The 19088-nt window shown below is 39.0% G+C and overlaps 1 protein-coding gene across 2 annotated transcripts in view; it reads right to left on the bottom strand.

The window, feature by feature from the left end:
- The window catches only part of LOC149314511 (mitochondrial inner membrane protease subunit 1-like), a 58767-nt gene that overhangs the window by 15811 nt on the left and 23868 nt on the right, over positions 1–19088 (bottom strand). For both annotated transcript variants that reach the window (XM_089521302.1, XM_089521301.1), the window contains exons 2-4: positions 4036–4167; positions 3171–3259; positions 1823–1949 (exon numbers count right to left, since the gene is read on the bottom strand). In XM_089521302.1, the coding sequence (XP_089377428.1) occupies positions 1823–1949; positions 3171–3259; positions 4036–4167 (348 nt within the window). The remainder of the gene's footprint in view (positions 1–1822; positions 1950–3170; positions 3260–4035; positions 4168–19088) is intronic.

Here is a 19088-nt window from a genome sequence, read left to right as displayed (position 1 = left end):
AACACATGGGCTAAATGTATTAGGTTGTGGCCACTTAGGGCATGTGGTATTTATAAGACGGATGTCCTGAAAGTGACTAGAAGGCGCTCCAAGGAGCCTGAAACAGCTGAAAAAAGAAGTCAATTTAAATCAACTCCTGGCCCGCACAACTTGGGACCACAGGCAGCAGCCTGTTTTGGGAGTAGGGCATGGAGTCACTATGGCCCCAGCCAGATTGTGGCTGGAGCAGCCAGAGGCCACTCCTTCCCAGCCATCTGCTTCACCCCTGGAAATCACAAAGGATTGGTTGAAGTTGCTTGTTTTCACACTTTTTATGCTTTTGCCTCCCCACAAAAATATGTGAAAGTTTTTTACCTTCCCTAAAAGGACAAAAACTGTAAATTAAATTAATTATATACCATGTTTTTCATTTTTCTTCAGTTTGTGGTTTTGAGAGACCTTGGTTTTGCAAAGTCTGCATTCCCAAACATGGTGCCTCTAGAGGCATTCTTCTGCTTTGTATGTAAGTTTCTGGCACATTATTAACTTTATTAGTATGCCTTAAATGGATGTTTTCTGATGGGCCATGGGCAGCCATCCCTGCCACTCTTAAAATTCTGAACTGGGCTCACTGGCTTCAAAATACTGGGAATCCCTGTTATAATACTCTGAATAACACATCAATACCTAAGAGCTCAGTGACAGAGAATGTGCATAGAAAGGATCCTTGATTCAATTTTCTGCTACTTCAGTTTTAAAAAAAATTAACTGGCAAGGCTGAAGAATATCTCAACTTGAGACTGGAGAGTTACTCCCAGATCAGAGATGATAACACTGGATGGATCAGTGGCCTCATTCTGTTTAAGTCAGCTTCAAAAATGTGTGTATCTTTATATTCGTACTAACCAGAAAGACATCACTGGGACAAAAGGATGGAAGTAATAGAGAGTCTCCTGTTCATAAAAATGCAAGCCTAGTGGTATGTTACCCCAGTTCAGCATTCACATTTTTGTAGTAATGCACTAGGCCAAAAAAGAACTAGAAGAGGAGTGCAGTCATGGATTAGGTATAATGGCAGTTTATTTTTTGAGGAAGCTTCTCCTCTGATCACCAATTACTTACGAGAGCAAATTAAGGAGCTCCAGGTGAGCCAGAACAACTCTGTTCTCCCACTCTTACTCTGCCTAATGCTGACAGACACGAGAGGCTTCATTAAAGAATCTCAGGGTGCCTTAATGCTTTGCGGTGGAGGAAGGGCACAGATTGTTTCTACTCAAGATGTACAGAATAAGCACTCAAGATGTACAGAATAAGCACTGACATTTACTGGTTGCTGGCTGAGTTCCTACTCAATTCTGACAAAACTTTGGGCACCAGGAGATAACTATTCTGGTAGAGGTTTATGCTTCTTCAGCATTAAAGAGTATATTGGACTTAGCATTACAAAAGGCCTTATGTAACTACAGTTCAAAACATGAAACTGGCTTTTAATTTTCTTGCTCACGTCAAATGATGGAGCCCTAAAAGTTGCCCTTCTCCAGCTGCACAAAATAGACATGTTTCCAAATAAGGGAAAACAAGAAACCAAGCCATCTCATTTATCCATTCCAGTCTGTAGTATAACTGAAACATCCTTTGACTTGCAGAAACTGCTTCTGCTCAGTTTTCTTCTCCCAATCACAGCTCCACATCCCAGGCCTTTCCTGAGGGCTCCAAACAAAACCCACTGTTACTAAAAATTCATCACCAGAGATTTAGAATCTAATTTAAATACATGGAAAGAAAACAGTTAATTGTAGGACTCCTCAAACAATAAAAAAGTATTTAAAACAGTACTACTTACATAGCTGTGTATCTTAAGAAAATCTGAAGGACTGCTTGTACAGACTTTATCTCCTTCCAAGCCCATTACTCTTTTACAAATATTTGATTTGGGGTCAGTTGGGTTTTTTGCAATGACAATATCACCTCTGAGAAAAACAAGGTAAGGAAATGTCAGTTTCTAGCAATAGGTCAGTGAAACACATATACATTAGTGATTGCCAACTTTGGGGAGATGTGTCAAAGGTCAAGTCTAAATGTTAGGATAATGACATTCCTGTAGGCACCTTGCATGTTTATTGAACCAGGGAACAGTGCATTATTGCAGAACTAGGCTGGGATGTGATCCTTCTTTTAATGCCATAATCACTCCCACAACCTCCTGCTCTCATGCACAAGCAAGCAAAATATTTGCTTCATTTTTCACTAGTGGCATCTGTAATATATGTTGTCCTCTCATCTTCTAAGACATTCAGCAAGTTGGCTCATATCTACATCTTCCTCCATAATTAATGTAGAATCACTGTAAATAAATGGTTGACTGTCCAAGCAAAACAAAAGAAAATACTGGACAGAGGGAGAATCTTTCCTTTCTGTGGCAGATAATAAACAGAATAGATCTCAAGAAGACTTCTTGACCATAAATTTGCAAATAGAAACCCATCTTTTGTATTTTTTTGTGGGTTCTTCGGGCTATGTGGCCATGTTCTAGAAGAGTTTGACATTTTGTCAGCATCTGTAACTTGCATCTTCAGATGCTGGCGAAACATCAAATTCTTCTAGAACACAGCCACATAGCCCCCCCCCCCAAAAAAAAAAACCTCACAAAAAATGATGGGTGCCAGTCACGAAAGCCTTCGACTTCACAGTAACCCATCTTTTTCTTGACTCCTCCTCCAATTTATCGCCCATAAAAGCCCTTTTTTATTGCTACCCAGAAGCAATAAGTTTTATTGTAAATACATAGACTAATGCACTGAGCCTGATCTTTTATGTAAGTGTGGAACACTATGCACACATTCACTGATCCACAAACTACTCCTAAAATAACATTTAGGTAATATAATAAAGAGCATTAATGTTTCTGGAAAGAACTCTGAATTTACTTCCTGGAGATAAACTGTAGCTGGCCATTATAAGATAGAAATATAAGCACACAACTATCTTTGGATTAATTTCAAAAACATGGCAAATCAAGAAAACATCTAGCAAAAATAAACAGCTGTTACTAGTTTTTGAACTAAAGCAAAGAACTGATAGTTTATGAATAACTTTTGCACAGTGAACAAAGAAGAAAGAAATGGGATTCTAAGGAAAAAACAATCACTAAGGAGGGACATATAAAAAACTGGAAAATTAGAGCAACGTACTTCTGAATGTTATAAAAATGGCAGCTAAGATTCTCTGAAAACACAATATCTGAATTCTGAATTGTAGGCTCCATTGAAGGTCCTGAACACTAAAAACAAAAATAGAGGTCAATTACAATTTGCAAAATATTTTGTTTTATATAACATATAAATAAATGGATGCTAGTTTCTGTGAACCAATCCAGTTAATATAAGCTCAGTTCCCAAGGCTGTTGCATAAAGTTTGGGAAACTGTCCTCCAAATTAGTTGTTTCTGTTAGCTTCATGTCACTGTTTATTAGATTTTATTTTCAGAGTCCTCTCCTTAAATTTGTTGGCAACTAGATATGAATATTATCCTCCCCTCAATTTTTCTATGTCTCACATTAAAATGCATGCCGGAGAAGGATTTCCAATTTACCCTCTCACACCAAACCAATCTAAATCTCCCAGCCAGGAAAGACCCCAATCCAGCAATAAATCTTGCTTGGCAAAGCTATCCAAAGAAACCAGAGACAGTAAGAAGCCTGCAACCCCCTGTTTGTAGCAAGCTAATTGCAGCAGGAGGACTATAACCTAGTGGAGTTTACTTAAAAGACTTCTAAAATCTCCTTCTTCCTGTTCTGGTGGTTATTCCATTAGTTTGAAAAGAAAGTTTAAAGAGGCTGGGTAAGCAAAAGCCATTGAGGATGGTGACAAAAGACATCCTTTGCAGAGGATCCTGCTGCCTCACTGTAGTACTTCTGTGGTTACAAACATGTCCAATGGGTTTGCAGAGCTTTTATTTTTGAGCAGCACAGAAACCAATTGAAAACACAGGGGCTAAGTTCACAGCTGTTTTCATTTTACAATTACATTCTGGCTCCAAATCTTTTTGTTAACTCACCACAACAATTCCGCCAAGATATTCAAAGGCACAGTGAGCTATACACCCATACTGAATGGTGTATCCAAGAAGTCGAAAAGTTTTTCCAACAGCATCTTTCAACATAGCAGTGTCACAACTGTGAAAAAGGTCCTGGGTTAAAAGAAAAGAAATACACTAGATATTTATTCATTCATCTATACAGACATTTAAATAAGCAAATAAATTTACAACTTGTCCTTCTCATGCCTGTGCACCACTAAGATCAGTTTACAATCATTTTAAGGTACATTACAATATAAAAAGAACTGTGCAGTCAATAAGACTTTAGAATTCTACTGTAGCATCATCCAAAGAGGTAGCCATGTGAGTATACTGCAGCAAAACCAACCTTACCAAATTTACTATAGAAGGAGTTTTCATCGACTATAGCCCACATGCATTTGATGAAGTAGATTCATGAAGTCCATTAAAACCCATGCTACTTTGCTACTCTTTTAAAAGCTACAGTACTTGTGTATGTGTGTGTATGTGTGTCATTATAATTTCAAAGTTAATGAATATAAAATGGTAAGAACATAGACAAAACTTTTAAACCAAACAAACTTTAGCAGGGAAATGCCTGCCAAAATAGAAATGTCTTCACTAAAAGATTTTAGAGTTAAGTCCACCATCAGCTCATGTTGTGAGGTTTCCACAATACTGGTGCTGCTACTGAGAAAGCCATCTCATCACTATCAACCATGCCTCTACCATACACAGAGAAGGACCTCCCCAATCCTAAGAGCAGAGCCAAATATCATTGGATGCATTCCTGTGGATGCACCAGGGCTACACCCCCTACATAAGGTATTTAAGAAATTAATTCTGATGATACTAAAAGCATTTAGTGGTCATGTTTGGGTGATCATCGAAGGCTTCATAAATGATAGATGTGACCCAGGGTTATTTTCCTGAGTTGTTCATGGACATTAAGTCATAGTTCCCAAGTCTGAATACATTAAAGTACTTTGACTTAACTCAGGCAACAATCTTCATGGCAAAGACAGCACATGACTGAAGGAAAAGAAAGAGCATGCAGCCCTAGTACATATCTACAGCCTCATCAACCATCAACTTTATTCCTGTTGTTTAGCTTGGATAAGAGACTGGGTCTTATTGGAAAATGAACAGCTGCTGTGTTTAGAAAGTGACAATTTGAGATTTGGGTGGCATGGCTATCTAATCTATGGAAAGGAGAAAGTCCATAAAGACTGTACCAATCATGTAATCAGGGTGCTTTACAGACTGCCCAAAAAGGGCGGTCTGCCGGCACCGTCATTTGCTGCGTGGAGGAGCCCCAGTGGCCAAACCGTGCGACTCCTCCGCGCAACAAAAAGAAGCCGAAAAAGCGACTTCTTTTGGCGGTGTGCTTATGATGCCGCAAGGCACCAATGGCACACTTGCGGCGTCATATGAGCCACGATGTGCAGACGCTAAGCATCCGCAACGTCAAGATGGTGGCGCCCATGTGTATAGGGTGCTGCCATTTTGTACGTGCTCGGCATGTACTAAGGTTAAGGCGTCCGGAAGGAACGCCCTTTCGTAACCCTAGTATGTGCCGAGCACGTACTTTCTGCCCGTGCGGAACGGGCCCAGGAGAGCACTATTAAAGGTCTAGGGAAAATACAAGAGAAGAATATGTCCTAAAATTCCCCTATGGTGCTCCCCACACGAGGCTTACTTTGGGAGAGAAGGCATTTGACAACTTAAATGGTTAAGATACAAGGATATACTGGGGGAATCACATGGGAAAGTAGAAATTATGACTCAAGAAGAAATAAAAAAATCTGGTATTGATTGTCATTTATCATCAGTTGAAGGAGAGATTTAAAATGGACATCAAATTATAAGGAATACAAAGGGAAGAATCGAAATGGGATGTAATGATAGAAAAAGGGAAAGAAAAGATCATTTCTAAGTGTTATAAACTATTATTGGAATGGTATACAGAGGACGAGATAATTAGACAGAGTATGGTCACTTGGGCACAAAATATTGGCCATAACATAGAGTAACAAAATTGGGAGGTGACATGGAATAAGAGGATGAAATATACGGTTTGTCAGGGTCTAAAAGAAAACATATATAAAATGACATATAGATGGCACTTGTCCCCACAGAGAATTGCACATATGTATAAGAAATCTAGCCCTAACTGTTGGAAATGTACTTCCAATATAGGCTCCTATTTCCATATCTGGTGGACTTGCCCAAAGGCAAAAAAATACTGATTAGAGATATATAATATAATAACACTAAATTTAAATATAGACATCCCTTTTACTCCAGAGGTTTTCCTATTAGGGATGATTAATAAGAAATTGGAAAAAAAGTCTAAACTACTTTATTTATTAACATGTGCAAGAATAGTGCTTGCCAGAAAATAGAAGGAAAAGGAGAATCCGAATATTGAGCACTGGCTAGTGAACTCCTATGAGATGCATATAATGACATGTTGGATTAAGAAAAAACTGAAGAAAAAGCCAACGACTGGAAGGTTTTTTATGAATATCTAGAAAAATGCTGGAAAGAGATTACAATAATGAAGTGAAAAATGTAGGATGATATAATGTTAGAAAAATGTATGGTTACTTAAAAGGAAAAGGAGTAGATTGTAAAAGTTGATAAGTATAATGGTATGTATAGTAGTTTGCATGCTCTAATTAGGATATTGATATATGTTCACCTGATGACTAAGAAAATTAAGGTTCAGAGAAAAAAATTTGTTTGAGAAGACTATCAGAAAACTAGAAGAATTATTTTGGGGGTAAAGAAAGCACTTGGCTACATAAAAGATAAAACTAAATTTAACAGAACAAACTTAAAAGGATTTCCAAATAGTAGGAAGTCAGTGTACCATGTATTGTTGTCTTTTAGGAAAAGGGTATTGGTGTTAGAGAGGTTTGTATGTGTCTATGTTATTGAATCGTTTGTGGTTGAATGGTTTGTTTGTAATATGTTATATGTCAAAATGCAAATAAATATTTTAAGAATAAAAAAACTTTATGAAGTTTGGGGCATGTCTATACATGGCAAATACTCCAACCTAAGAAATATGCTTGGCACAGTGCATGGGAGTATTAACTCAATCTTATCAGTGAAGATAAAAAGAATCCTGCAAATATACTTTCTCCAAGAAAGGACTGTTAGATCCATCAGTTAACATAATGATTGCTATCCAGATTAACCTTCTGTTTCTTCACTCATCCATTCCACAACTCCATAAAGTAGTACCATATTTTCCAGCATATAAGGTGACTGGGCATATAAGACGACCCCCAAGTTGCGTGCAGGCAGCGCCCTGGCCTACTATAGGCTGAATTAAGGGGGTCTGGCACCCACATGCGCCGGCTTCAGGTGGCCTCTGTGGAGGCCTGGAAGGCGGGTGTCACAAGTAGCAGTAGGGCCCGCAGTCTGGCCAAAAAGGGCACTAGATGCCGCAGAAGAAGCCGCTGGAGCGGAGTATCTCGGGCGGCGGTAGTGGCGGCAGTGACAAGGCATAAGGAGCCAACTCTTTCCTTCAGCCCGACCATCCCTCTCCCGCCGGACTGGCTCTGGAGCCGTTTCTCCGCCACCTTTTACGGCTTCCAGCCCCGGAAACCAGCAATGGCAGCGAGAAAGAGAGAGCCTGGCTGCGGTGCTTGCTGGGATAGGAACCCGCAAGAACCCCCCCACCCCCAGGAGACGGAGAGGTGGCTACACCATTCACCTGGCTCTGTGGAGGCTGCCAAACACAACCCGGCGTATAAGATGGGAGTAAAAAATACGGTATTAAAATTTTTACTTGCTCTCAAGAGTTAAACAATGGAAAGAAGAGATAAATGTGAGTACATGATTACTGATAATATCTACCTCACCCAGTGGTTTAATGTAAATGTTAGAAGCATAAAGGACACAAAAGGAGTTTATATACCAATATCAGTGAGGTAGAACAGTTGCCACTTAGTACTTCTAAGGTTTATGTCTAGAAAAGACAAGGACCATCACAATATAGCATCTCATATCCCAGGCTGAATTTGAATAGTTTTACATAATTTCACATACCATCTTTTAATAGTTACACTATCAGAACTTCTTTCAAAACTTAAATATGAAAATTAGGTGAAAAATGAAACAAAGCAGATTTGAGGAAATATCAAGACCTACATTATCTTACAAGCCATATTCTCCTACCCAATCTCCCTAGTTCCACCTGGACACCTCTGATATTTTAGAGGAAGGAAGGGAAAATACTTTTTTAAATTACATTTTTATTGATTAAAACCAAAATATAAATTGGCATATATACATCTTTCTGTATTTACAAATACACACACACACACACACATCTTTCTGTAAATTCCAAAGTAAAGATATCTAAACATTTATATTGACAATATTGACCTTCTAAATAGGAAAAAAAAAACCTACAAAGGGTGATAATCACTTAAGGAAGGAAGAATGCTTTAAATAACTGTGAAGCAAATAAGAGCAAACTACGTTATGTTATAGGAACCTGAATTTTCAAATTACTTTAAGTGAAGAAATTCAGCTAATGGAAAACTGATGCTTCTAAACATAATCTTGTTTTCTCAGCCTAGTTTATTTTACTACCAGCTATATAAAATCTTGCATGGTCAAGTGTCTATGACCAAACCAAGGATTTAGCAGCTTTATTATAACGTGGCAATTCACTGTCCAACAGTACTATAGAATGTATAACTATTCTAGTAACATGATGGAATAGTTAATCTACTGGACACAAAAGTTTAAAGATAATATGTACATATTGTCAGCAAAACACTACTCTTAATTATTCTCCCATTTGTTGTATGAAGAACCAAGAATATGGGCAAAAGGCCACATGTAAACTGAAACTAGAACAGCTGTATTTGAACTAATTACATGTACAATCATAGTTTATTCACAGGCCACAGGAAAAAATGTTGTGCTTGAATTAACTCAGGAAATTATGACTTTGGGCTAAATCCTTGATGTCAGAGGGCAAAATGTTAAGTTTAAAACTTTTTTTCAAGTGATAAAAGAAAAGATCAAATGTCAGCAGATCAATCAGTATCATAGCACAGGTGGGAAGCAACGACCACAAAATATCTAGCAGGAGCTATGGTGGCAAAGTCTTTCCTGCAACAATTGCCAGGAAGGCTTCCTCAGCTAGAAAGCAATTTGATCCTAAAATGAATTACCTAGTAGTTTAATTCTAATGCAAGACAAGTACAACAGAAGACAGGTCCGAGTCACCTGAGGATGGCATGAGAAAACAGATACATAAGGAAGTTGTGTGAGAAACACAGTGTAACAGAAACACTTTAATATCGATTGTTTTGGAACTGAAACACTCAAGACTTTCAAGAACAGGAGCAACAGAGGGAAATGTTACATTTTCTTATTTTCCTATCTAGCAAGACAAAAAAAAAAAAGATTTGAGAGATATACTTCATGCCATATTTATTAAACATCAAATTTGATAGCATGGTTAAATTCAGTATTAGTCTGACTCTAGCACAGACCATGAACTACTTATAACAAAAATCAGAGAAAGACTGAAGAAAACAAAAACAGTCATTATACCAAAATATGATCTAAACAATATCCCAGAAGAATTCATAGACAATGTAGGAAATAGATTTGCACTATAAAATATAATCAACCGAGAACCTGAAAAACTATGGGCAGAAGCCAAGGATGCAAGGATGCAAGAAGTATGCAAGAATAACAGTAGCCAAAAAGAAAGAGAGAAAACAATGGATAACAGATGAAACACTCCATGCAGTACAAAGAAGAAGAGAGACAAAGTAAACTGAGATAGGAACAAAACCAGATCCATGAATGCAACTGTGCAATGTCAGTGTGCAACGATAAAGAGAACTATTATAATGACAAATGCAGAGAAATAGAAGATAATAACAAAAAAGGAAGAACTAGAGACCTTTTCAGAAAAAATTGGGAAATCAAAGGTAAGTTCAAACTAAAGGCCAGGATGCTCTAGTACAAGGAAAAGAACATAATAAAGGAGCAAGAAGTAATAAAAAGACAATGGGAATGGATGACAATTGAATTGCTGCAGAGCGTACAGACAGGAGCAACTCTAGTGTTATCTAAATTATGCCAACAAATTTGGAAAACAAACAGATGGACAACAGACTGGAAACAATCAATATATATTCCAGTATAAAAGAAAGGAGATACAAAAGAATGCAACAATTACAGCATCATAGTATTAGTCTCACACGCAAGCAAAATTATGCTTAAAATTCTGCAAAACAGAATCCAACTTTGCATGGAGAGGGAAATTCCAGAGGTAGAAGTGGGATTCAGGAAAGAAAGAGGCACCAGGGACCACATTGCAAATATACAGTGGCTAATTGAGCGCATCAAAGAATTCCAGAAAAAAATCAGCATGTGTTTTGACTACAGAAAGCATTTGACTGTATAGATCATGAAAAGTTATGGAACATTGTAATGAATGAGTGGGAACCTTGAAGAAAATGAGGGAGAGTGCAATGCATGATAAAATGGCGATTTGGCAGAAGGGCCGGCAAAAAGCTGCCATTGCTGCTGCGGCGGCGTTTTCCCATTTCTTCAGTGCAGCATGTCTAAACACTGTACCACAGAAACGGCATGACGCCACACGCCATCTGGGCAGGTGGGAAGTGTGATGGCAGCATCCAGGTGGAGTCAGAGCAGGCAGTGGGCGGTCGTCACACCCCCACTCCACCCCAATGCCAGCTCTTTATGCCTGTCTGTATAGCTTCTTGGTTAGACACTGTCCGATAATTATCCATTTTAGAGGGATTCGGGGATGGCTTTTTCAACAAAGGCCTCACAATTTCCTCCTTTAGGCAAGTTGGACCAGTGTCTTGTTGTAGGGAGGCACTAACCCTTCCAAACACTGAGGAAATCCCCTTCTGTCCTGTTTGATAAGCCAGGAAGGACAAAGGTCTAATGCACATGTGGTGGCTCTCATGTCTCTGAGAATCCTGTCTACAACCTTAGGTTGAAATTGAAAATATACATTAACTCTGGACAAACAGGTGCCAAGATTACATCCACTGGCACTGAATCAACTACACCATCCAAATCAAAGCAAATCTGAATGACTTTATTTGCAAAGGGCAGCACAGATTCTTCACAGCAGGCTGTCAACTGGTTTTCATTTTCTACTTGAGGACCAGGGTGCAATAGATCTCAGGCTGGAACACCTCTGCTGGACTGCTCCCTGCAGATGCAATGGTGGCAGCAAAAAATAATTTATTTTTTGTCAGTGCTGCCATAGAATAGGCTTTCCAATATGCTCTAGCCTGTATTCAGTCAGACTCACTTTAACTATTGTACCAACATCTAGTTTCCATCTCACTTACTTCATGACTGCCAACTCCCTGAAAAACAAAGGGGCTGGTTTGGCTCTACATGTAAGAAGAGATGCTTAGGAGCGATTGTGTCCACTTCTCTGGCCATTTCCCCATTCCAAAGGCCAGCCAGAGCTTCAACAGAATTACTTGTTAAGATGACAGGAAAATCCTCAAGTGTAACCAGGAATCCATCCAGATTCATCAGCCTCCTGGGGTAGACCATGCTAATCAGTCCCCCACCCCTGCAGAGGTTCCAAGTCCTAGAGAGTCTAAACATGAGCAAATAATTATCTCTCCATGGCAACAGAACTGTGTTCTTCCACACCAAAATCATCATCATCCCACCCAGCACAGAAAAGAAGGCCCAGTGTGTGCCCAGCAGTATGAGTAGGCCCAGGTACTACTTCGGACATGCCCATAGCTGTCATGGAGGCCATAAACCCTCCAAGTCCACCTTCATGCTTTCTGAAGTGTAAGACTATTGCCCCTGATTAAAGGAACAGTTTGTGATTGATTATGTAGCTCCAAATTTGCAAAATGACTCTGGATAATTCTGCTTGTTTGGCACATTCTTCCAAGTATCAGCCTCCTGTATTTGGGGATTTCCCCCCTTTCTAGAAGCATCCCATGTTTTATCCTTCCAGGACAATTTGCTGCACTCTTCCCCACAAAACTTCATCCTCCCTAGTAAGTCAAAGCATAGATACACTAGCCTCAATTCTAGGGTTGCCATAAGTCAGGACCTCCAAACTGGGACAAATGTAGGACAAAATTTTCAAATGGAGGACATATTTTGAAAAAATGGAGGACGCTCAAAAAATTGATGGTTTTTTAAAAAAATTTCATATAAATGCATGTTTCTTAGGCATGATAAAAATGGAGGACATTTGGCATTATTCCTAGACAGATGGCAGAAATGTGCTTCCCTTTCTGGCCAAAAACCAGAAGAGGAGGAAGAGTGGAAGAAGCAGAGGAGGAGGAAGCAGAGAAGAAGAAAAGGAGGAAGAAGAAGAGGAGGAGGAGGGGTAAAGGAGGAGGAGGAAGAAGAGGAAGTAGAGGAAGAAAAAGGGGAGGAAGAGGGGAAGGATGAGGTGGAGAAGAAGAGGTGGAGAAGAAGAGGAGGAGGAGGAAGAGGAAAAAGAGGAGGAAGAAGAGGAGGAGGAGAGGAGACAGAAGAAGAGGAGGAGGAGAAAGAAGAAGAAAGGCTCTTTCTCCTGCCTTGAAGACTCTCTGGCCGGCGGAGGAAGCTTCAAGGCAGAGAGGAAAGGGTCTCCCCGAGGCGAGACCCTTCGTCCCTGCCTTGAAGCCTCCGTGGCCGGCGGGGAAAGCGGCAAGGGAGGGGAAAAGGGCCTTGCCGAGGCAAGACCCTTTCCCCTGGCCCTCCCAGGCCGCCTCCCTGGCCAGCGGAGGAGGCCAAGCAAGGCTGAGGCAAGGCTGTTTTCCCTGCCTGGCGTCGGTGGGGGGGTGGGGGGTCCCAGGGGCGGGGCCAAACTGGGGCGGGACCGTGTGGCCACGCCCCAAACCGGGAAAGTCCCGCCCCCAGGCGGGATATGGCAACCCTACTCAAGTTAGGCTTTTAATAGCAAAAGATGGAACCTGAACATAGAAAGGAAGTCTGGTCCAGGAATCTTCCAGCTACTAGATCTGCAATCCCACTGGAGGTCTTGTTGATTTGTGGAATGGAAATCAACAAGGACTCAGTCACTCCTATGTCTTTTTTACTCATGTGCAGAGCAAGGGCTCCTTGGTGCTCAGGGCAAGAAAGTAGTTGGATTGATGGCTCAGACTACTGTAACCTGCTTTCAAGGCTGACCTTGAAAGGTGTTTGGTAGTAACTAGGACAAAATATGGTGTGTGTTTCTGGGATCACAAATCAGCAGTCTTGTTCCAATTGCATTGGCTTCCAACTTGTTTTTGAGATCAGGAGAAACTACCTCCCTATATATGATGGCCTGGTGAAAATTTGGGATCTTCAGCAGAGGCCCTGTTGCATGTTCTACCAGCCAATGATGATAGACTGTGACAAGGCCTTCTGTAATGTCATCACAGATGTGAAACATCTTCCTAAGGGATGCCAGGTTGGCCCCACCCATAGTGAGTTTTTGGCAGCCAACTAAGACTATTATTTTGCATGGCCTTCAGTTCTTTAAAAGTAGAGCTGGATTCTCTGGCTGTTTTAACACTGTGTGTGTGTTTTCAAACTATATTCTAAGGAACTGTTTATCTGATTTAAATAATGTTGTCTTTTGTTTATGTTTAATGTTTTAAATAACATTTTTATCCGATGCCTCATGGGCCCTGCTGTGCTGCAGTGCAATACATACTTTAAATAAATGCCTGCTATGCAGACCTCTATATGGATGAAGAAAGAGAAGGATTTATTGTATCTATTAGAATTGGCTTGGAAGTGGCAGGGAGTGGGAGAGAGCGAGCACAGGTTTGTGGGTGATGAGGATGAGAAACCCTCTAAACCATATTAGAGCAAGTGAAGTTGGCAAGCACTGAAAGGAGAACCAGAAGTAGAGAAAGGAGAGATAGAACTATCAATCTGTAAAGGTCCCAACTGACCACTGGAAGTCTGGCACATTAAAGCTATTTCTGTCAACTATTGGTTTCATACTAAACAACAGCTTTAAGCTTCCTCTTTTGCATATGATCTATTTTAAATATATATGTGTTGCTTATTCGGTTGTAGCAAAAGCATCAGAGATTACTGAGTGTAATGTAACTAAATGCTTTCTAGTCATTAAAAAATCCAATCCCCTTTTCACCATTACAGGAAAGTACACAATATCCTGCCTTTCTCCCACAATGGGATTAATGCAACAAATTATACAAAAAAAGAAAAGGCCAAGTGCATAACTTCATGAGTTTGCACTGTTTCAGCAGAAAGCTACTGGCTTGAGGGTTTTGAATAAAGTGGTTACTTGGATAAAACAAATATTATGCTTCAACTATGCTATTTGTAATGTATATTTTTTTTAAAAAAAAAAATCCTCACTCACTACTCAAAGCAGTATTTCTTAAGAAGATAAACAGCTAAGTATCCTGAAGTATCATATTAGTCACACATATGTCTGGAGGTAAGTACAACAGATATTAATGTTAAAACAGTGTGAGATATAAACATTATAGCAATGAACTTACAAAAACAAAGTATTATTTGAAGTTACAGATAGCTAAGGTATATATTATAAGCTTTTAGCATAAAAACTCCTTAGGTTGAAATATGTGTACTACACTGATATAACTGCACAATTTGATACAGTTGTAAACATGTTTATATAAAATACAAACTCCTTCCTCCCTAGAGATTAATCATTTTTGTCATTCTCTTGATCATGCCAATGAAGCAGTGCAATTTTTGTGTGCAAAGACTCCTTTTTGCCTACAGTCTTTTTTGGTTCAGAAGTAATTCAAGATAGTGATATGTACTATATCCTACTACATTGTCTATCTCACAAATAAAGACTGATGAGCAAAGATATACTACAGGCTAAAATTTTTGGCATACAGTACACAATAATGTACATCTGATCCAAAAATTAATCTGAAATATAAATTCAAGCATCTTTACACTTTTTCATTACCTGATTCCCCATCCCCCTTGTTTATAAAATTAATCACAGCTAGCAGGGTAGAAATCGCTGTGAGCTTCATGAATGACATCCAAGAGATGGGAAAGGATTAGTTCGCAGTTGCTGCCAGTTATAGCGCCAGGTGGCTTTTTCTGCAGTGAAGGTGTTAGCAATAATCCCATTACACTGGTACTAAATCTTGCAGACATCAAAATTATCACCAAGGTTCCTTTTCATCCCATCCTTTCCAAATGACTGGAAGTCGCTTCACCTGAAAGAAGTCAAATCCACATGCAGCTGCTGTTTTAGCAGCCAGCAGACTCCCCGAGAATGCCAATCGTGATCCAATTTCGCTGTGCTGGTGGCCCCTATTCCCTGTCCAATAATACATCTGTTAAAAAATCCTAGAGCTACAAATCAAGTTTAATCCTACCAGGGACCTCATGTTGGTCTTGTCTTCCAAAAAGGCAGCAGGTTCTGCTGTCTATCTCTGCTAGTGTCTGGGGAATACCCTTTAAATCCCAGCCCTACTTAGAAGAATAAGCTAAGGATCACAAAACATGACCTTAAAAACCCTGATATGACTATATTCTGACCCAGAGGCATTCATACTAGGTGAAGATTAGAACTTTGCATAATAAGATTACACAGCAAGTGAATGATATCAAGGGACTATCCATATGCAGCCGCCTGGTTTTCTATAGACAGCCTGTGCTCTGCAATATGCAGTGCAGACGAAACAGAGCTTCGGCTTTTTAGTTGAAGTAAAATAGATTCACATAAATTAGTTGCCCATTTCCAGATTCCTAAATCCCCTATTACATCTTTTATTGACAGCTCCTGTGAGGATAGCACAATCATTATTCCTTTTTTGTTGTTAGGTTCTGAAACAATGGCACTCTCTAAGTGATGCCTACATAGACTGCAAGTGGAAATTAACATCTTGTTTGCTGTAATCTTCTACTACAATTGACAGTGCACATAATAAAAGCAGTAATCTAGGGATAGGTTTATCCTCTTCCTAAGAGCAAAGCTTTGTCAAATTCAACAAATCATGTAAAGAAGAATTTTAAAATGTTGCCATTTATACAGACACAGAACAAGATAACCGGAGAAAAATATGATATCTATCAATGGAAAACACAATGAAGGAGATCAAAGGAATTTTTTTTCTGATTTAGTATATACTGAAAGCCACCCTATTAATGAATCATCATCTTTGCTGTGGACAAGGATATGGATAAATAGTCCTAATGAGTATGAAGTTTTTATATATGTTATTTTGTTCAAGGTAATGTAACACAAACACACACCAATATAATTGAACTTGTTTCCTTGTTAATAAATTCCAAACTGAATATAAATATTCAACTGCAATTTCTTTATGCTTATGAGTTGTAGATTTTTAAACACATATAGTTTTTTCTTAAATAAAATAAAGATTTAATTGAATTTTAACTAAACAGAAAGGCAAATTCTGTACGTGTGCAAAAAAACAAATAGCCAAATAATTCATCTCATTTGGGCGACCAAACTTTGATATTTTTGAATTTCCCAGATCTAAATCTTGATATATTATGTATCTTAATTTACACACACAGGCTAAATGTACACTGCAAGGGAATTTTTTTAAAGCAAGGTTGCACTCTTACTGCAAAATTTAGAGGCATGCAAAAATCATTCTACAGATTCTAGTTTGAAAAAACTGTAGAAGCAAACCCAAACTGTAACTACAGTACATAAATGTCTGAGAAGATGCAAGCAGATTTCAGAACTCTTAATGGATTCACTAAAGACCAAGATTTACCATGTATTTGCCCCAACTCTTCCTGTTGTCTGGCTTTCTGAAATCTTTGTTGTATACCTTCAAGTCTTTTTCGACATATGGCGATCCTAAGGTGAATTTATCACAAAGTTTCCTTGGCAAAATTTGTTTGCCTTTGCCTTCACCTTCCTCCGGCTTTTCACGTCCAAGTGTGGATTCAAACCCTGGTGTCCTAGTCTAGTGCTCAAACCACTACATCACCCTATTACCAATATTACTACTGACATGTATAAGTAAAGAGTGTTAATATTTAAATGAAATCCTTGAACACAGGCTGCTTAACCTAGAACTAAAGAATCAAGATATGAAGCATATTTCATTTACTATTGCTCTGGGAATTTGGTTTCTAAAGCTGAACATGGAGGAAAGGCACATATGAAAGATGTGGCACTCTTCTGCATGCGGAGAAGTCTGCTTCTACTTTATTAAGGTTGAGTTGAATGTTCAGTCATGTACTTTTAGGGCTGAAAAGACCCCCAAAATGTTTCAGAGTGAGCTCTGTGACAGCAGTTTCTTCAAGCTAAAATGTCTTCTCTCACTTCCTCCTACCATTCACTTTTTTCTCCTCAGAAGACCATGGATTCATGATGCCATATAATGCCCTTATATGGAATACTCTGGGCAGTTATGATCATGATATCTCAAAAAAAATAATACTGTCAACCTTGAAAAATATAGAAAGCGGCAGGCAAAATGATGAAGTGGCTGGAGAAACGGTTACAATATCTGAGGCTCTTCAAGAGGAAGAGGAAGCAAGTAACAGGAGACATGATAAAAGCAGATACAGTTATGCATTGTATGGATGTAGTGAATATGATGACCTTTTTTTCCTTCTCTTGTATTAGAAGCCAGGATCAAGCCACAGAAGCTAAATGCTGGGAGGACATAGGACAGTTAAATGGAAGTATATAATCACAATGCAGTTACACTGTGAATTTGCTACCACAAGGCATCATGATAGCCAGCAGCTTGGAGAGTTTTAAAAGGGATTAGATGAGCTCATGTGGGATAACAGTATCAAAGGCTTCAGAGACATAGCCATACTAATCTGGAATATCAGTATGCAAAGAGATCTTGTAGCACCTTTGAGACTAACTGTGCAAAAGAAGTTGTAGCATAAGTTTATGTAGACTTGGTCTACCTCTTTAGCTGTATGGAGTGTAAACCATGATGGTTACATATTATTTCCATATCAAAGGTAGCACACCTTGAAGATCAGTTGCTGAGGAACAATGATGTCATTTTCATGAGATTCCCAGAAAGTGCAGGTTGGTCCTTCTAGGAATAAAATGCTGGACTAGATAGGTCTTTGGTCTGATTCCAGCATGGCTCCTCTTGAGATTGTATAATTCAGTGTTGTACTAACAGAAGCGCAGGTAGCAGGAAACTGGCTGACTTCACAAAGAATCTGTCAGCAGGGCTGATATGTTTTTACGGCTTTAAGAAATCACTACCAACAATAGCAAACACTTGTAATTTAAAATGCTTAGGCTGTGCCCTCAAATTTCTTATGAGTGGTAGAGCTGGATATTTTGCTTACACCTACACAAAATTTATTTGTATTATCCTGGACCAAAATTGTTTTGAGTAGATAGAGACTTTGGAGGTATAAAATGTCACTTTAGTCACTTAAAGGGCATTGTGCAAATTTTATCAGAATTTTAAAATTACTTGAAAAGAAAAAAAAAAAAAGAAGAAGAAGAAGAAGTCAGAGAGATTCTGCCCATTGCAGCTTGTTGTTCTGAGCCCTGGAACCTCAACACCCCACAGAGCTTTCATACATGCAAGGGCTTGCTTAGTGGCTGAAGTGACAAGTTAACTGATTATGCATTTTCATAGGACATGCAGAGTTGCTATAATAGAAGTTAAAAGGAAGCCCACACTCTGAAGAGGGGGAGCACATAATGAAGCAAATACAAACTCTGAGTTGGAGTTATGACACATTATTCTTCTGTTGTCTAAATTTCTGTATTGCTATCTTAATATAATGCTGTTGTGTGCCTTCAGGGTGCTTCTAACCTATGGCAACCTTAAGGTGAACATATCACAAGGTTTTCTTGGCAAGATTTGTTCAGAGGGTTTTTTGCCTTTGCCTTCCTAGCCTACACAAAAATTCAAAACTCATACTGACCACTTCTGTGCTGCCTGAGAAATATGTATAAATTACACCAATTTATATTTTATAGGCACAGGAACACTAACAAAGTTTGCAGTTATACTAGATGGCACCATTACTTTATTTTTTACATAAACATTTTATATCTATTGTTCTACCGAAAA

Source organism: Sceloporus occidentalis, unplaced genomic scaffold (assembly GCF_023333645.1).
Source record: "Sceloporus occidentalis isolate IW3139 unplaced genomic scaffold, rSceOcc1.0.p SCAF_4, whole genome shotgun sequence".
Lineage (NCBI taxonomy): Eukaryota > Metazoa > Chordata > Lepidosauria > Squamata > Phrynosomatidae > Sceloporus > Sceloporus occidentalis.
Note: the sequence above shows the minus strand (reverse complement) of the source record. Positions and strands in the feature narration are given on the sequence as shown.